Source organism: Mercenaria mercenaria, unplaced genomic scaffold, assembly GCF_021730395.1.
Source record: "Mercenaria mercenaria strain notata unplaced genomic scaffold, MADL_Memer_1 contig_1839, whole genome shotgun sequence".
Classification (NCBI taxonomy): Eukaryota; Metazoa; Mollusca; class Bivalvia; order Venerida; family Veneridae; genus Mercenaria; species Mercenaria mercenaria.
This window is the reverse complement of record NW_026459848.1, coordinates 1-14,907: the sequence shown is the minus strand read 5'-3', so window position 1 is coordinate 14,907 and position 14,907 is coordinate 1. Positions and strand designations below refer to the sequence as shown.

The 14,907-nt window shown below is 34.7% G+C and overlaps 1 protein-coding gene across 1 annotated transcript; it reads left to right on the top strand.

Moving 5' to 3' along the window:
* Window positions 1-384: 384 nt before the first annotated feature.
* LOC123561914 (deleted in malignant brain tumors 1 protein-like) lies at window positions 385-7,253 on the top strand (the record flags this gene model as incomplete). Its single annotated transcript, XM_053532879.1, has 11 exons — window positions 385-493; window positions 876-1,029; window positions 1,578-1,741; window positions 1,986-2,133; window positions 2,330-2,481; window positions 2,912-3,059; window positions 3,368-3,534; window positions 3,816-3,963; window positions 4,646-4,806; window positions 5,586-5,745; window positions 7,084-7,253. Coding segments are annotated over exons 1-11 (1,633 nt in total), but the record flags the coding sequence as incomplete, so codon positions are not given.
* Between the last annotated feature and the right edge of the window lie 7,654 nt (window positions 7,254-14,907).

Sequence of the window (14,907 nt, the reverse complement as noted above, 5' to 3'; positions counted from 1 at the left end):
AAAAGTTCGTCTCCCGCTTTCACACGCTTACACGGTTTAAAACTAATTTGATTTGCTGCACGATTAACCAAGCGTGTAACGTGAAACGTGTACGAATGGTGCCACGCAAGTGTTTAATCGTGTGCATAGGGAACAAAAAAGAGAGGGGGTGGGGGGCGGGGGGCACTGTATCAAACGAAATATACTGCGCCTAAATCACGCAATGATAAAAACAAGTGTCGTCGCAAAATATAAAAAAAGAAACATCCAGGTGAATACCAGATGGCCACACATTTTGGACCAATCATAAGCAGTTATTTTATCAAACACAAGGAAGAATAGATAACAAATGAGAAAGGTTGTTTAAATTGATTTTAAAATAGATTATGCTTGAAAGTTACGCTTGCAACCTATAGTAAAATGTCTGGATAAAGTGAATTTCTTCATGTTAAAATGGTGTTTTTAAAATTTGTTAGCTTATTCTACGTACTACAAACTCCACATATTTTGGGAGGTAATGGCTTATCATTAATTTCAGTTAGAGTAAGGTGTTTGTATGACTTTTATTAATATTTCTGGTGTCTTGTGTTCACTGAGTTCATCCAACGCTATTCTATGATAGATCAGTGTCACATCAGTTTATGCTAAGAGCTTTAGATATACTGAACATTTCATTTCTTCTCATGAACTCATAAACAGAGCCTTATTTGATATCGTTATTTGGATTTTATAGATTTGGCCAGATTTATCATACCAAGTTTATAGAAGGGAAGCAAATTTTGTTAATTTTCTTTAAAATATGTTTAAATTCTTTTTAACAAGCCAATTATCCGCATGTAATAAAATTAGATTAATCATATCTCGTGTATTGGAATTATTGTCACTTGTGATTGAAGCCGAAGTACGTCTTGTCGGGGGGCGTACACCATACATGGGAAGGTTAGAAGTACGAAACAGTAGCAAAGGTCAATGGGGAACCGTTTGTGACGACCAATTTGATAAAAACGAGGCAGCAGTGGTATGCCGAATGCTCGGGTTTCGAAATACTGAGTAAGTGACATGTGTAATTTGTTAAATAATTGTTCTGTAGTTGTACAATTTATAACTGGAAGCTCTCGATAAGACCTAAGCTTTTTACACTTCCCTCAATATCCCCACTCCTGTTTCTACCCTATACCGATTTATGCATGTTGCATAGGGTTAAAATGTACTCGTTGTTAGAATTCGGAAGTAGCCCGTCTGCTATGTCTTTACAATACATTTTTATTTGTGTCGGTCCTACTTTGCGATGGCTGTGTATGCTCTGCTCTGGCTGTGATTGCTGTGATCTGTGCTTCCGGGAACTCTACCCTTGTAATTAATTTTAATTTGTATAGTACGTGTCATTTCATGAAGAAAATCACTATTTGTGAAGAGAAATGGTTTCTAAATTTAAGTTCATAAACTGTCTAACAGTAATGTGTGCCGATGTCTAAGTAATTGCATTTTTGCTTCGTTTGACATTTCTTGGAAATAAATATATCTGGAAAATTAAATGTTAAACAGAACATAAGTGCTTTTAATATGATAAGGAATGAAAATTTATGTTTTTCACACAGATATGCAGTAAATATATCATCGTCAATATACGGGAAAGGCATAGGTCCCATACATTTAGATGATTTGAAATGTACTGGGAATGAAACTGACTTACTGCAATGTAAGGCTAATACTTGGGGAGCCAGCAACTGTGACCATGAGGAAGACGTTGGGGTGAACTGTCGTAAGTGTCTAGTCTAAATCTGTGTTTTTCAAGCTTTTAGCCGTTCAACATCAACATAAATAACAATGATTTAGTTCAAATAGTATATTATTATCTTTAAATAATATGTTATCACTCCAGACCTGATCTGATTTTAAACGTACGTTTTCGTGTTCGTAATATATTTTCTTAAATTAGCTGTTATATGAAAGGTGTGCGTCTCCGAACATTACGTGTAAGTACGCTTATGAAAATGCGTTTTCAGAGACCCCTATCCGGCTTGCTGGCGGAGCTACATCTAATTCTGGACAGGTAGAAATTCAGAACAATGGTGGTTGGCAAACATTTTGTTATGACAATTTTGATGAAAATACTGAGAATGTAATCTGCAGGATGTTAGCATTTAGTACGGGGTGAGACTTGTTTGAGATATTAAAACGTTTGTATAAAAAAATACATAAACATCCGTTTCTTCCATGTCTAAAACTTGCAAATGTAACACTTTTACAAACAATGTCACTTCAAAATCTTACTGCACTGAAATTTTATTCAGTAATCTTTCATACAATATCATTTTGTATATAAATTAGTTTTGTTTTAATCAAACAGGAACGTTAAAATCAAATCAACCAATGGGTTAGAGAATGTGGGTGATCTGTTTGCGAAGCAAATGTCCTGTAATGGCACAGAAAATGATCTTACACAGTGCAAGTGGCTGGAACATTCTTGTACAAACAATGAAATAGTCGAAATTAATTGCCGTAAGTTTTGTCCATTTTAGATAAATTGCAAAATTTCGGATTTTTGAAAGAGAAACATATAATATTAAGCATGATTTCTTGTTTTCGGTGTTTGGCATAAAACTTATTACATCCTTAATAATAGAAATAGAACATAGTTGTTTCATATTATAGTTTATCACAGTTATGTTCTATTAAAGAGAATACATGTAAGTTGTTAGGCGCATAAGATTTATTTCGAAATAAAAATAATCTATAGGTCTTTTTTTCTATTCTTTATGTTAATACATGTTCAAAACGCATTGTCAATATTTGCAAACACGTAGCTACAATTGGAGATGTCACAGTACCAAAGTAAAATGTCTTGTGATGTTTGGTTTTTTGATAGTTAAACAACTTTAAAATGTATTCAACACTTCAATTTGTTCATCTGAATTATTAATCTTCCAAGGAACTAACATTCGCTTGAAAGACGGCCCTCACAATCAATCAGGAAGAGTTGAAGTGTATTTTGAAGACCGATGGGGAACTTTTTGTGACGCATTTTTTGATGACAACGCAGCCAGTGTTATCTGTAGAATGCTTGGCTACAATCCAAAGTAAATAGTTTATATATATACTAGTATATGCATGTACCAATACATATTGGATATATATATATACATTTCGGTTTAATTACTTATTATATGTCTGATTGTATTGTACTATATATGAATAATTTTGCATGTGTTTCAAATATACTTATTTTGATAATTGTTATGAATCGTACTGTCAAATGGGCAAAAATATATACAGAGTAGTCTGTTTGAAGTAAAATTGTATTCTTAAATATGCAGTTCTTCTACTGAGACGATTAAAATTTAATAGAAAGTCAAATTAAGGTTGACAAATACATTTCTAAAAAAAGGTTTGCAAAAGGTTACGGCAGGTCACATTATGGCGGAGGTGTTGGTGATATAATTATTGATAACCTACGGTGCTCTGGGAGTGAAACCGATATTTTAGAATGTAAATCAAACCAGTGGGGCTCTCATACCTTATGCAACCGCAATGAAACAGCCTCCGTGAAATGCGGTAAGTTGTTTCTATTTTGCAGTTTAGACATTGGAGGTTGTATACAATGATTTAGTTCACATACGTATAATTTATACATAGTCTTGATTTATCTACAGCGGATGTTTTCCTAAAACTTTGTATTGGAATAAGATTAACGCTTTCACAACCACCCGGAGATAAAAATGATATGCTTAAATGTAGAGCGATTTTGCAATGTATCTATTTATACAGAAAACACTTTAAGAGCTCAATTAGAAATTAAGAAATAAAGAAATATCTGAAAACATATTTTACTTCAGCAACGGATTTAAGACTTGCAGACGGACCAACTTCATTCTCTGGACGTCTAGAGATCAGGTCATCTGGCGTTTGGAAAACGATATGTGATGAGGATTTTAACTTTGATACAGCACGGGTTGTATGTAAAATACTCGGATTTGAAAGAGGGTAAGTTTCGTGTTTTTCTTGAATCCATGTGAACAAATGTTAGGGAACACTGACAGTAATAATGGAGACCTGTTTTACATCTGATACAAGGAGATATTCAATTCAATATAGTTTATATTCTTATGACAGCGTTGCATCTATATTCAACTTTTAAATGAATCTTAAATAAAGATCTTATTAGTTTAATACGCGGCCAGTGACCTCTTTTCAGTATTAAAAAGGTACCTGTTTCACTAGGCAAACAATAATCACATTTGAAAATAAACATTGATGTGTGAAAAATATTCCAATAGACATATCTGATGTGGTGTCATTGAACAGACCTCATACTTTGTAATTATACAACCACAACTTTCATGTGCACGCATGGAAATCTGTACATTGTTATTAATGACAGAGCAAGCACAAAGAAAACACTTACCGGCATTTTTGGTTACTAAATTGATTTTAACCTTTCTATTTCTCTATTCAATATGTAAATAATTCAAATGAAACGGCCCGTAAGCAAACGACGAGCAATCTTAAACACACAAACAAAACATTGTGAAATCCAGGATTTCGTAAATAAATACTAAAATTATGAGCACAGCTGAGAAAAGAATATGGTATACAAAATAAAAAAGAAAAACAAACTCATTTATTTCAAATGCATTCACTTCATGTACACAAGTTTGTATTTAAGAAATGTCAGTTTTCATACTGGGGCGTATTATGGCAAAGGATTAAACGGCATTGTTGACTATGGTTTGAAGTGTCTCGGCACTGAGTCTGATATAGCAGACTGCAATCATACCACAACAACAAGTCATTGCGACCACAGTCGGGATGCTGGCGTAAACTGCTGTAAGTATTTGCATTATGTAATTATCTAGCCGTAGCCGGATACAGAGTTCAAACAGAGTTTCCAGTTCAATCGTACAATGTTTGATAGTAATATCTTATAAAACTTATTAAACATATAAATTTATAATCAATCTTTTTATAATTGTTGCTTATCAAATCTCTTACTCACAAAGCCTATCAAATCTATGTCCTTTAACTGCCAATCTTCATCAGCTACATGAATTGGTTCAATAGAGGAATTAAATTAGCATCATTTCATCGTTGTTATTTAAATGGTTTCACTTGACAACAACTTTAACATGTTTAAATGCGATAAATACACTCAGGAATAAAACTAGAAATTGTGTCTCTAGGACACGGATGTCCCCACATACTGTGCAATCCCTATATAGAAAAAATATCAAAGGGCCATAACTGCAGTAAAATAGTCATGGAAAAACATCCTTCCTTTATAGACATCCATCTACTCGTCAAGCTTGTTCATGTTTTAAAGATTGAAGCAAATCAGGCTAATAGTGTGGGAAGAGACGGACACACAAAATTTCGAGACGGACAGACGTACTGACGTACGTACAGCAGCATTGCTATATGCGCCCCCTTCCACTCCCAACTACCCACCCCCACCCCCGCATAAATGTGTAGGTGTATGATAATGAAACAAATTATTTACTTCATGAAACCATTGATCATTAAATTTTGAAAGTAGAAAAAGGAAACATTTCGCAGCTGCTGAGTAAATTGAATGCATGGAAAACGAGTGTCTATTTTCTACAATATAGATTCTGAAACTCCAGTAAGGCTAGTTGGTGGACCTACGCCTTATTCTGGAAGAGTGGAAATTTACTCTCAAGAGCAAGCCTTTTGGATAGGCGTCTGTCTAGACAACTTCACAACGAATGATGCTGCAGTTCTTTGCACAATGTATGGGAAACCAAATAGGTAAATCGTCAAATTGAAAGATTTGTAGTACTGATTAAACAAAACGTTAAATATTCTGCACACAGGGTATGAGGGTATTAGGTTATCATTATAGGTTCAATGTATCACAAAAGTGTGTACAACGTGTGGAAATGCAACGTAGATAAGTTGATCTAACACTGATAAAAACAATTGTAGTTATAATGCACTTGTGTTATGAGGAAGTTATCCAAATGTCTTTTGACTTGTTCATGTTATCAGTGTTTAACAGTGCATATATTGAAGTGCCTAGATACACAGATACAGCAAAGATATTTATTGTAGAGCTCTATAAATAATACCATTACAACATTAATTAAGGCGGGCCGGTGGTCTAGTGGTAACGCGTTTTACTGTGAATCCAGAGGTCTGGGGTTCGAATCCCGGTCCAGGCACTGGCAATTTCTGAGATGCTCTTGAGTGTCTTCCACCTAACTTAGAGGGCTGTACTGGTTCTTCCCAGGAAAGACGGTGCGTACATTGGTGCTATACACCGGGCACATTAAAGAACCACACTGTCTATTCGCAAAGAGTTAGGCTAAGGTAGCCGAACAAGTCTGTATCTAAAAAGGATTTCTCTCTATCTGTTCTGTGTATGTACTAGTAGAGGATGAATTTCGCGCCCTGTGTGGCTGCGTTTGCTATATGTAAAGCGCCTTTGAATGTGTTTAACATGAAAAGGGCGCCATATAAATCTTGTATAATAGTAAATAAAAATAAATAATTAATAACACGGTAAATGGTCAAAAACCACAGTCAATATTTGTTTGGTTTTATGCAGATGTCAAGGTATTGAACTCACCTCCGCGAAAAGAACGACAAACGTTTATCATACATTCTAGCATAAATCTGTTATGGTCGTTTTCAAGTGGTAATCTAAAAGGAGGGTAAACGTGTGTTAACAAGAAAGCCACATTTAACATGCTGTTGCATAGATGCGCATTCCAAGGCGAAACGGCCCTATAACGCAGAATTAAAACAAAGTTTAAAAAAGATACAAACGCGTATCGGAAAACATGTGAGTTATTTTATGGCATTAAAGCATATCTTAAATTGCGTTAATGCATATTTGATTCCCGTTATAATAGCACCTTTGGCATTTCTTTTTATACTTTGATGCCTTTGGCTTAATGCGATTGGGTACCAACCAATCATCCGATATTCTGCAGATGTTATAAAAACTACAAGACTATCTCTACAAGTGTTCTCTAAATGTATAAATTAGTGTAGAATTAGCGATAACATTTGCATGTTCATTTTGCTTGTACAAGTAGCAATAATTCATATCAAAGTTTCTATATTCAGTTTATGATGTTACAGAAATCCTAGTATTTATAGAGCGACTAATCTGTACAACTACGACATACGTGGAGATGCTGTTACTGGTTTAAATTGTACTGGTTTAGAAATGGATATAACAAACTATAGATCAAAACGACAATGGATCAATTATTCGTGTTCTTATCCAAATTATGCTGGTATAAATTGCGGTAAGTTGTTATAAGTTGAACAAGGTTAGCTTTTTGGAAAAGCTAGTCAGCGGTCCGTTTGTTATTCTCAACATAACTGAGACTGCAAGATCTGTAAAATACATAATACTGGTATACCATCGAGCAGTTACACAACATAGAAATAAATTTCATTTAGAAAGAATCTCTTTCGGCTTAAATATTGCAATAGCTGACTCTCAGCTTGATAGTGCTATTGCATTTTTTCTGTCTTTAAAATCAAGTAGATCTAGTTTTGTTTCGCCTCCTCTGATTGGCCAAAGGTTTTATCTAGTTGTAAAATGTTGGTCTTAATGTATACGATTTTCATTTTTTTAATTCCAGTTTTAATCTACTCAGATTCTTCTCTGGGGTAAGGTCAAGTCAAAATAAGGACTTTCGTTACACCAAAAATGGAGGTGACTTCTCCGTGTTACATTTGAAACAGCCAAATAATTATGTAGTTTCATGTAAATGATGAAATATGATATTATGAGGCATTTAAGGATGCGGCAGTTTTATTTTTGTTTAAATTTATTACTTAATGTATTTAGAAAAGATCTAGACCACTTTCAATTTGATTTTTATTCATTGAGAAAATTTCTACATACGCATAAATGCTACAGAGCAAATTTTATTGGAGCATTCAAAGGGTGCTGTTTTTCAGAACAGATTATGTTTCTTATATGTGAATAACATCTCAATATTTAGAGTAAGAAGACATGTTATACTAACTGTCTATATTTGGTTTTGATTTCATAAAAGTGCTCTAAAGTATAGAAAAGTGAGGTCTACGGATTAAATTGTTTATATGAAATAAGGAAGTAACTGAATTAGTATAATGTAACCTAAATGTAGACAATTTTCGTTTAGATTACATTCTGTTTTATAGTTCCACTGAAATCATGTAGAGATTGGAGAGGATTTTCGGAGACATATTGGACGTTTTTAGTTACTTTAACATTTCGTATTATTATTATAATATGTACAAAATTCATGATGTCTTCATCAGATAATTAAGTAGTAAAGTCGACAGTCTGAAAAACATAATTATACAAAAGTCAACGACAAAGAATTCCAAAGTCGGAAAGATGAAATTCATATCGACAGCTCAAAATGAAACTGGTTTTCAGCTTGCAAAACCAATTGCAATAAAATTATAATTGCTTGCGCAGAAAGCAAGGGAAAAACTGCTTCAATGGGATTCGATGGCTTTGGTATTTTTAGCTGTTTTAAACAAACATCCTATCGTAATACCGTCCCGTCGAGAAGGGCCGAATTAATTTGTTACCAGCATATATTAAAACAAATACTTTTGGGAAATTATGTACTGAATACGTAAATTCACTTAGGATTGAGTGTATAGTTAAATTAATTTTAATGGTTTATAAGTCCCCCACTGGTTAAAAACGGGGACTGTAGGATTAAGCTTTTCCGTCCGTCATCTCGCCATTCCGTCATTCCGTCCGTCCGCAAATTCATGTCTGGTCCATTACTCTGTCATTCAATATTAATTGACACAAATATTCCCCATGATGAGCCGACGTTTCATGCGCAAACCTGGATCCCTAGCTTAAAGGTCAAGGTCACACTTGGAGGTCGCTTTTTTCTTGTCCGGTCTGTCACTCGACAATTTATGGAGGTATAATTTATGGAGGGATTTTAATATTACTTAACACGAATGTAACCCATAATAAGACAACGTGTCATGCATAACTTCCAGACCCCTAGCTTAAAGGTCAATGTCACACTTGGCAGTCAACTATTAACATGATATAAACAGGGTCTGTTTTATGTCGGTCCATAATTCTGTCATTCATTAAAGGATTTTGATATTACTTGAAACTAATGTTCCCCATAAGCCGACAACATGTCATGTGTAACACCCAGAACACTAGCTCAAAGGTCAAGGTCACACTTGGAGATCAAAGTTCAATACTTTTATTCTTTCAATTTTATAACTTTGTCCACATGAAAATTAACAGATATGTAAACAAAGTGACAGCTCATATGTTTATGAATAACTTTTCAACTATAAACCATGAATGAAAATACATGCAACGTTGTAAAAGTAGTTAAGGACATCGGACATTATGCTATGGATTTTGCCCTATTTCAATGCCATTTCATGACTTAAATAGATGATAATTTTATATAATGGCTTCAACATGTTTAAATATGCATAAATTAGTTATACTAGCATATTAGTCAAACTGTCACAAAAAATAATTTTATTTTATATTCGTTGTCTTGAAATTTGAGCAGTTTGTGACTAAGTGTCATATTTTTTGAAAAATGTAAAATGTGTACCTTTTAAATTAGTGAAATAAGCATATGCATTTAAGGTATGTCTATTATAAAGTGTTTTAAAACAAAAAAATAAAATTTTACTATGCAAATTATCAGTTTTATTAACATTTTTTAAAATAACTGAAAAGCAAAAAATAAAAGTGGAACAAAACTTTTGGCCACACAACTGTATTACAGTTCTTTCTACCCGAGTGCCCATGATAACTGATGCATTGATCATAGCCTACTGTTTGTTTTCTATACATCTATTGCTATACTATATATTGACACATGCAGTACACATGTACAATACTGACCGGGCATTATAGGCAAGGTTATATATTGCATACAATAAGTGTTTTACATACATTGGCGTAGCTGGCCTTTTTCAGTTATAGCGAAGGGGTGTAGGAGACTGCCTTGGCCACTGTGGGTTCAGGTGTGCCAGGGTTTTAGCATTTTATGACACATTTGGACACATTCATTCTAGATGCATCGTTTGCTCTTCCCAAGGGCCCTAAGTATAGCATTTTAGTGAGTTTGGTTTTTCAGTTTCCGAAATTATCTGTAGGCAGTCCTGTTGTTAAAATAATGGCGGTTACACCACAGAGTCATGCACATTTAGGCTATATTTTTAATGCATAGCAAACATTTAAATGTGCTTTCTGTTACTCTAATGCAAAAAAATATAAAACAACATAATAATACAATTTAGTAATAAAATATCGCCTGATCCAATATACATGTATCAGTGGAAGAGAACTTCACTAGCTAGTATCAACATTAATGTCGATATTCCTTTGGGTTCGTTACTAATATTTCGGTCGGCTTTGGAAAAAGTTTCAGTTCAGACGTGTGGGTGAATTGGTGTTAATTCTAGGGGTGTCAGTGTTAGTTCTGGAGGCGTCAGTGTTAATTCTAAAGGCGTCAATGTTAGTTCTGGGGTGTCAGTGTTTATTCTGAAGGCGTCAGTGTTAGTTTTGGGGGCGTCAGTATTAGTTATAAAGGCACCCGGGTCAGTTCAGGAGTCGGTGTTTAGTGTAGTTCTGTTAGAGTTGAGGATGCTGGATACAGTGCTTCTTTGGTTCGAATTAAAGCAAAGGTTGTTCTTAAAATGCATTCTAGGTGTGCCATAATTGTATCCTACAAAGGGTTAAAAGGCATTTGCACCACAGTGGCAATGTTTCCATAGAAGTTTGTCTATATCTCTTTGTCATGTTAAGGTTGAAGACACATACATCTAGTTATATATGTCTAAGAAACTTGCTTGGTTCATATCTTGTGACAGACGCAGTTGCCTCAATCCTCATGACACTCAATCGACGGACTTCGACTGTTAAGAGGCAGCAGACCTGATTGAAAAATTCATAAGATGCACATACCAGGATCAGTCTGCTTTCAAGCTTGACGTTCTATGTCCCCTTTTTATTTATTATTGTGTTTTCTATGCTTGAAATATTTACAAAAACGAATAAGGCTGTAGATATGTAAGATTTAGGAAACACATGCAATAAGTGTCAAAATATTTTATGTAAAATTCATTTGCTGACACCCTGTATGTATTTTTTTTTCTCAATTTTTAACATTTTCCCCATGTGACCAAGTACCATTTTTGCAACATACGTACATGATAATCATTTACAAAGGCATGTGAACTATTTTGTTGCGTCACTGGCGGGGGGGGGGGGGAGATGTTTAAAACATAAAAATGATTAATGTTCATATTTCAATCGAAATGAAAATGAGAAATGTCTACAAAATCATCTTTTTTGTTAACAACCTTGTAAAATTTATTCGAATATATCAAGAAATGGTCTTTAACTGTCTTTATTATGCTATTTCAGAAGTCTAGCCCTAGGTCAGTTTTTACTTAATTTGATAGGCAATCGGAATAGGAAAATGTCCGAGGTCCTTTTTGATCGGAAAAAGGGTAAAGAGTTAGATAATCTGAGAAAAACATAGCTGTAATCGAGGTAACAAAATCACTTTGAACTTAGATTAGATATGCATCATTGATTTATTAAAAGTAAGTTATTTTAATGATTGAAAAAGAATCGAAAGCCTACAAAGACGAAGAAGAGTAAAAAAAATGAGGATTCCTCTATTTTGTTCGACTACCAGCACCCGCACCAACGCACACACACCACATGGGTTCGTCATCTACATTGACTATTACATAGGGAACGACATTAGTTAAAATTAGTTAAAAAGTTTTGTATTCTTTATAGAATTTTGAATTTCTGTAAATAGTCTAATATTTACGGTGTCATGTCTAGGACATGCATCTTTTTTTTTTTAAGATTAAATTATCTCGAGCGCACAACAGCTTTTATCGAGCGCATGACGTGTTATCTCGTGCGCACGACATCTTATATCGTTCGCTCGATATCTTATTTCGTTCGTACGACATATTATCTCATGCGCTCGACATCTTTTGCCCTGCGAACGACATCTTATCTCGAGCGCTCGACATATTCTCTCGTACGCTAGATATATTCTCTCGTGCGCACGACATCTTATCTCTTGCGCACGACATCTTATCTCGTGAGCACGCCATCTTATCTCGAGGGCGCAACATCTTTTTTTTTTACTTTATTTTTTCCCATATATATTTAAAAAGTTAACATTGTTCATATAAATTTACATGAATATGCACAATATTTGTAAATATATATGAAAAAAAAACGAATAAAAAACAAGATGAGATAAGATGTCGAGCGCACGAGATAAGATGCCGTGCGCACGAGATAAAATGGCAAGTGAACGAGATAAGATATCTTACGCTCGAGATAAGATGTCGTGCGCTCGAAATAAGATGCCGTGCGACAGAGATAGTATGCAGTGTGCACGAGATATGATGTCGTTGCACGAGATATGATGTCGTGCACACGAGATAAGATGTCGTAGGCTCGAGATAACATGTAGTGCGCACGAGATAATATGTCGTGCACACGAGATAAGATGTCGAGCGAACGAGATAAGTAGTCGAGCGCTCGAGATGAGATATCGTGCGCACGAGATAATTTAATCTTAAAAAAATACATACGTGTAAATGCATGTTCCTAAACATACCACCGTAAACATTCACTTCGTCAGTATGGTTACGTATTCCAAATAATAATTTGTTAGTATTTATCTGATGAAACGGTCGCGTATTTCGAAATAATATTACACTTTGGTCGGCAAATGGTCGGCATCGGAAAAATATAGTGTTCTGAATTTTTGAAACTATGGCCACTGTTGCATCTTGGAGTTTTTTTAGATGATTATTGAATAAATCTGCATGTAAGCTACTACAGTTGTTTCTAATACGGGCATGATACACCTGTTCAGCGCGGTTTCCACTTAGAAAAAAAGTTGGTACGATAGGGTGTTTATATATCTCTTTCAATTGGCGTTTAAGTCCTATGAGTTTATCTATTTCGTGGATATTTAGCTCTTGGTTCGTCCCAAAGTTTTAACGTTGCTGGTATTACAGATTTTGAATATATTTCTAGGCGTCCATGTAGCGTTACAAAGTCAGAGTTTTTTCTTAAGAAGTACGAGTTAGATTCAGAAACAGTTGGCGGAAATAGTGTGTTTAAGGTGGAATGCGCCTAATTTGAAGTTGTTGGGTTCCGTTTCGAAATTTTGTTTAATATAAAATTCAGCATATTCCTCATAGAATGCGTATTTTACTTTTTTGATATTTCTGTAACTTTTTTCTCTACAAACCTTCAAACACGACTATTGACGTCCATTTTTGATGAACCATTATTTCACGTCCGTCAGGCTGTTTTCTTAAATCGTTCTGTTCAGTCAACAAGTATCGATTTGCTTTTTTCTCATCATAATTTCATTTAAAAATGTCTTTGAAATGGTGTATAATTTGTGGAGATCATTTTAACGTTGAAGCCGATATTTACGTTAAAGTGACGTCAGAGCGAAAAATACGACGTTTAGTTTTGAATAAAAAGTTTGCGTTAATCCTGTCTCATGTAAAACCCAAACGATAGACTTTGACAAAAATTTTCTGTCGATTGAAGGAAAAAAATTATGGGGTCACCGAATTCATTTTCGCGTAAAATTGCGTTACGCTACCCCTACCCCCAAATAACAACATAGCTTAGTTTGGCTGTTTTTCTGATATATCTCTTTTCAAACCTTAATATTTTACATTCTCATTCATCAGTTGTTCACTACAGGCGTGAAACGAATCATGGAACGTGAGAAAGAGAGCTTTCCTTTCAAAAGAGGTCTTTTATAACTGTAAAATTGGCGACTTCATTGAGAAATGGTTTGAATGCAGAAAGTATAACATACGCCAATACGACAACTTTGCTTAAAATACTGATCATGTTATTTTTGAAAGTCGCTTTAAATATACTTTCTATATGATAAAGCTTATTTTTTCAAATTTTTCTTATTCAAAGTACCAATAAACATATTTTCCGTTGTAAAACACTGCTAACATGAAGAATATTTGCATATGCAATTGTGTATATTGTTCGGAGTTTTCACACTTGAAACACAAACAGAAAGCATCATTATTGTACAATATCATTGATCAATATTATACAACAGATTCAAATATTCTAAAGGTTGTGATTTCAGACGTATGACCCTTGACTCAACCGCCCTTCCAAGGGAGTAAAGGTTGTTTATATCTTGTTTTTCTTAATACAGTGCAACCTCTGTATAGCAACACCCTTTGGGAGATACAAATATTGACTGTTATGTAGAGGTTGTTGTTCTGGAGAGGTAAAATTGATAGTATATTTCAGCTGAGGGAAATTTTGATGATGTTGTTATAGAGAGGTTTATGCTTAAGAGAGGGCCGCTCTGGAGAGGTTTTACTATATTATCCCTAACCCTCCCTAAGTACGCACACACGCACGCACGCACATCCCAAGGTCTTACAATTTTACTATTTCGTTTCTTACTTCACCACCCTAGTAACATCTGACCATAAGATAAGTTGCCATGGGCTTGCCCGGTTAATTACCCGCTCCACGCATACGTTCGCATAATTTGATGGCGGAATTTGGTTTTACGGGTCAGGGTTAATTTTTCATTATTTTGAAATTTTATACCACAGACGCTATTTGAAATAAATCATAACTTCTACAAGTTCATTATTCATGATATAAGAGAGGTTTGTTGAGTTACAGCGAGTGTCAGTCACAACCGCTGCTTTCTTTCTTTCTTTCTTTCTTTCTTTCTTTCTTTTACCCCATCCGCTTAGCTCAGTAGGAGTGCAGTTCTATGGATCGCGAGTTCGGTCCCCGGGTAGGGCATGCCGATTTGATAGAAGGCACGTGTCCGAAATCATTCGTCCTCCACCTTTGATTTATGTGGTGAAGATAGAAGTTATTTGTTGAGAATACAG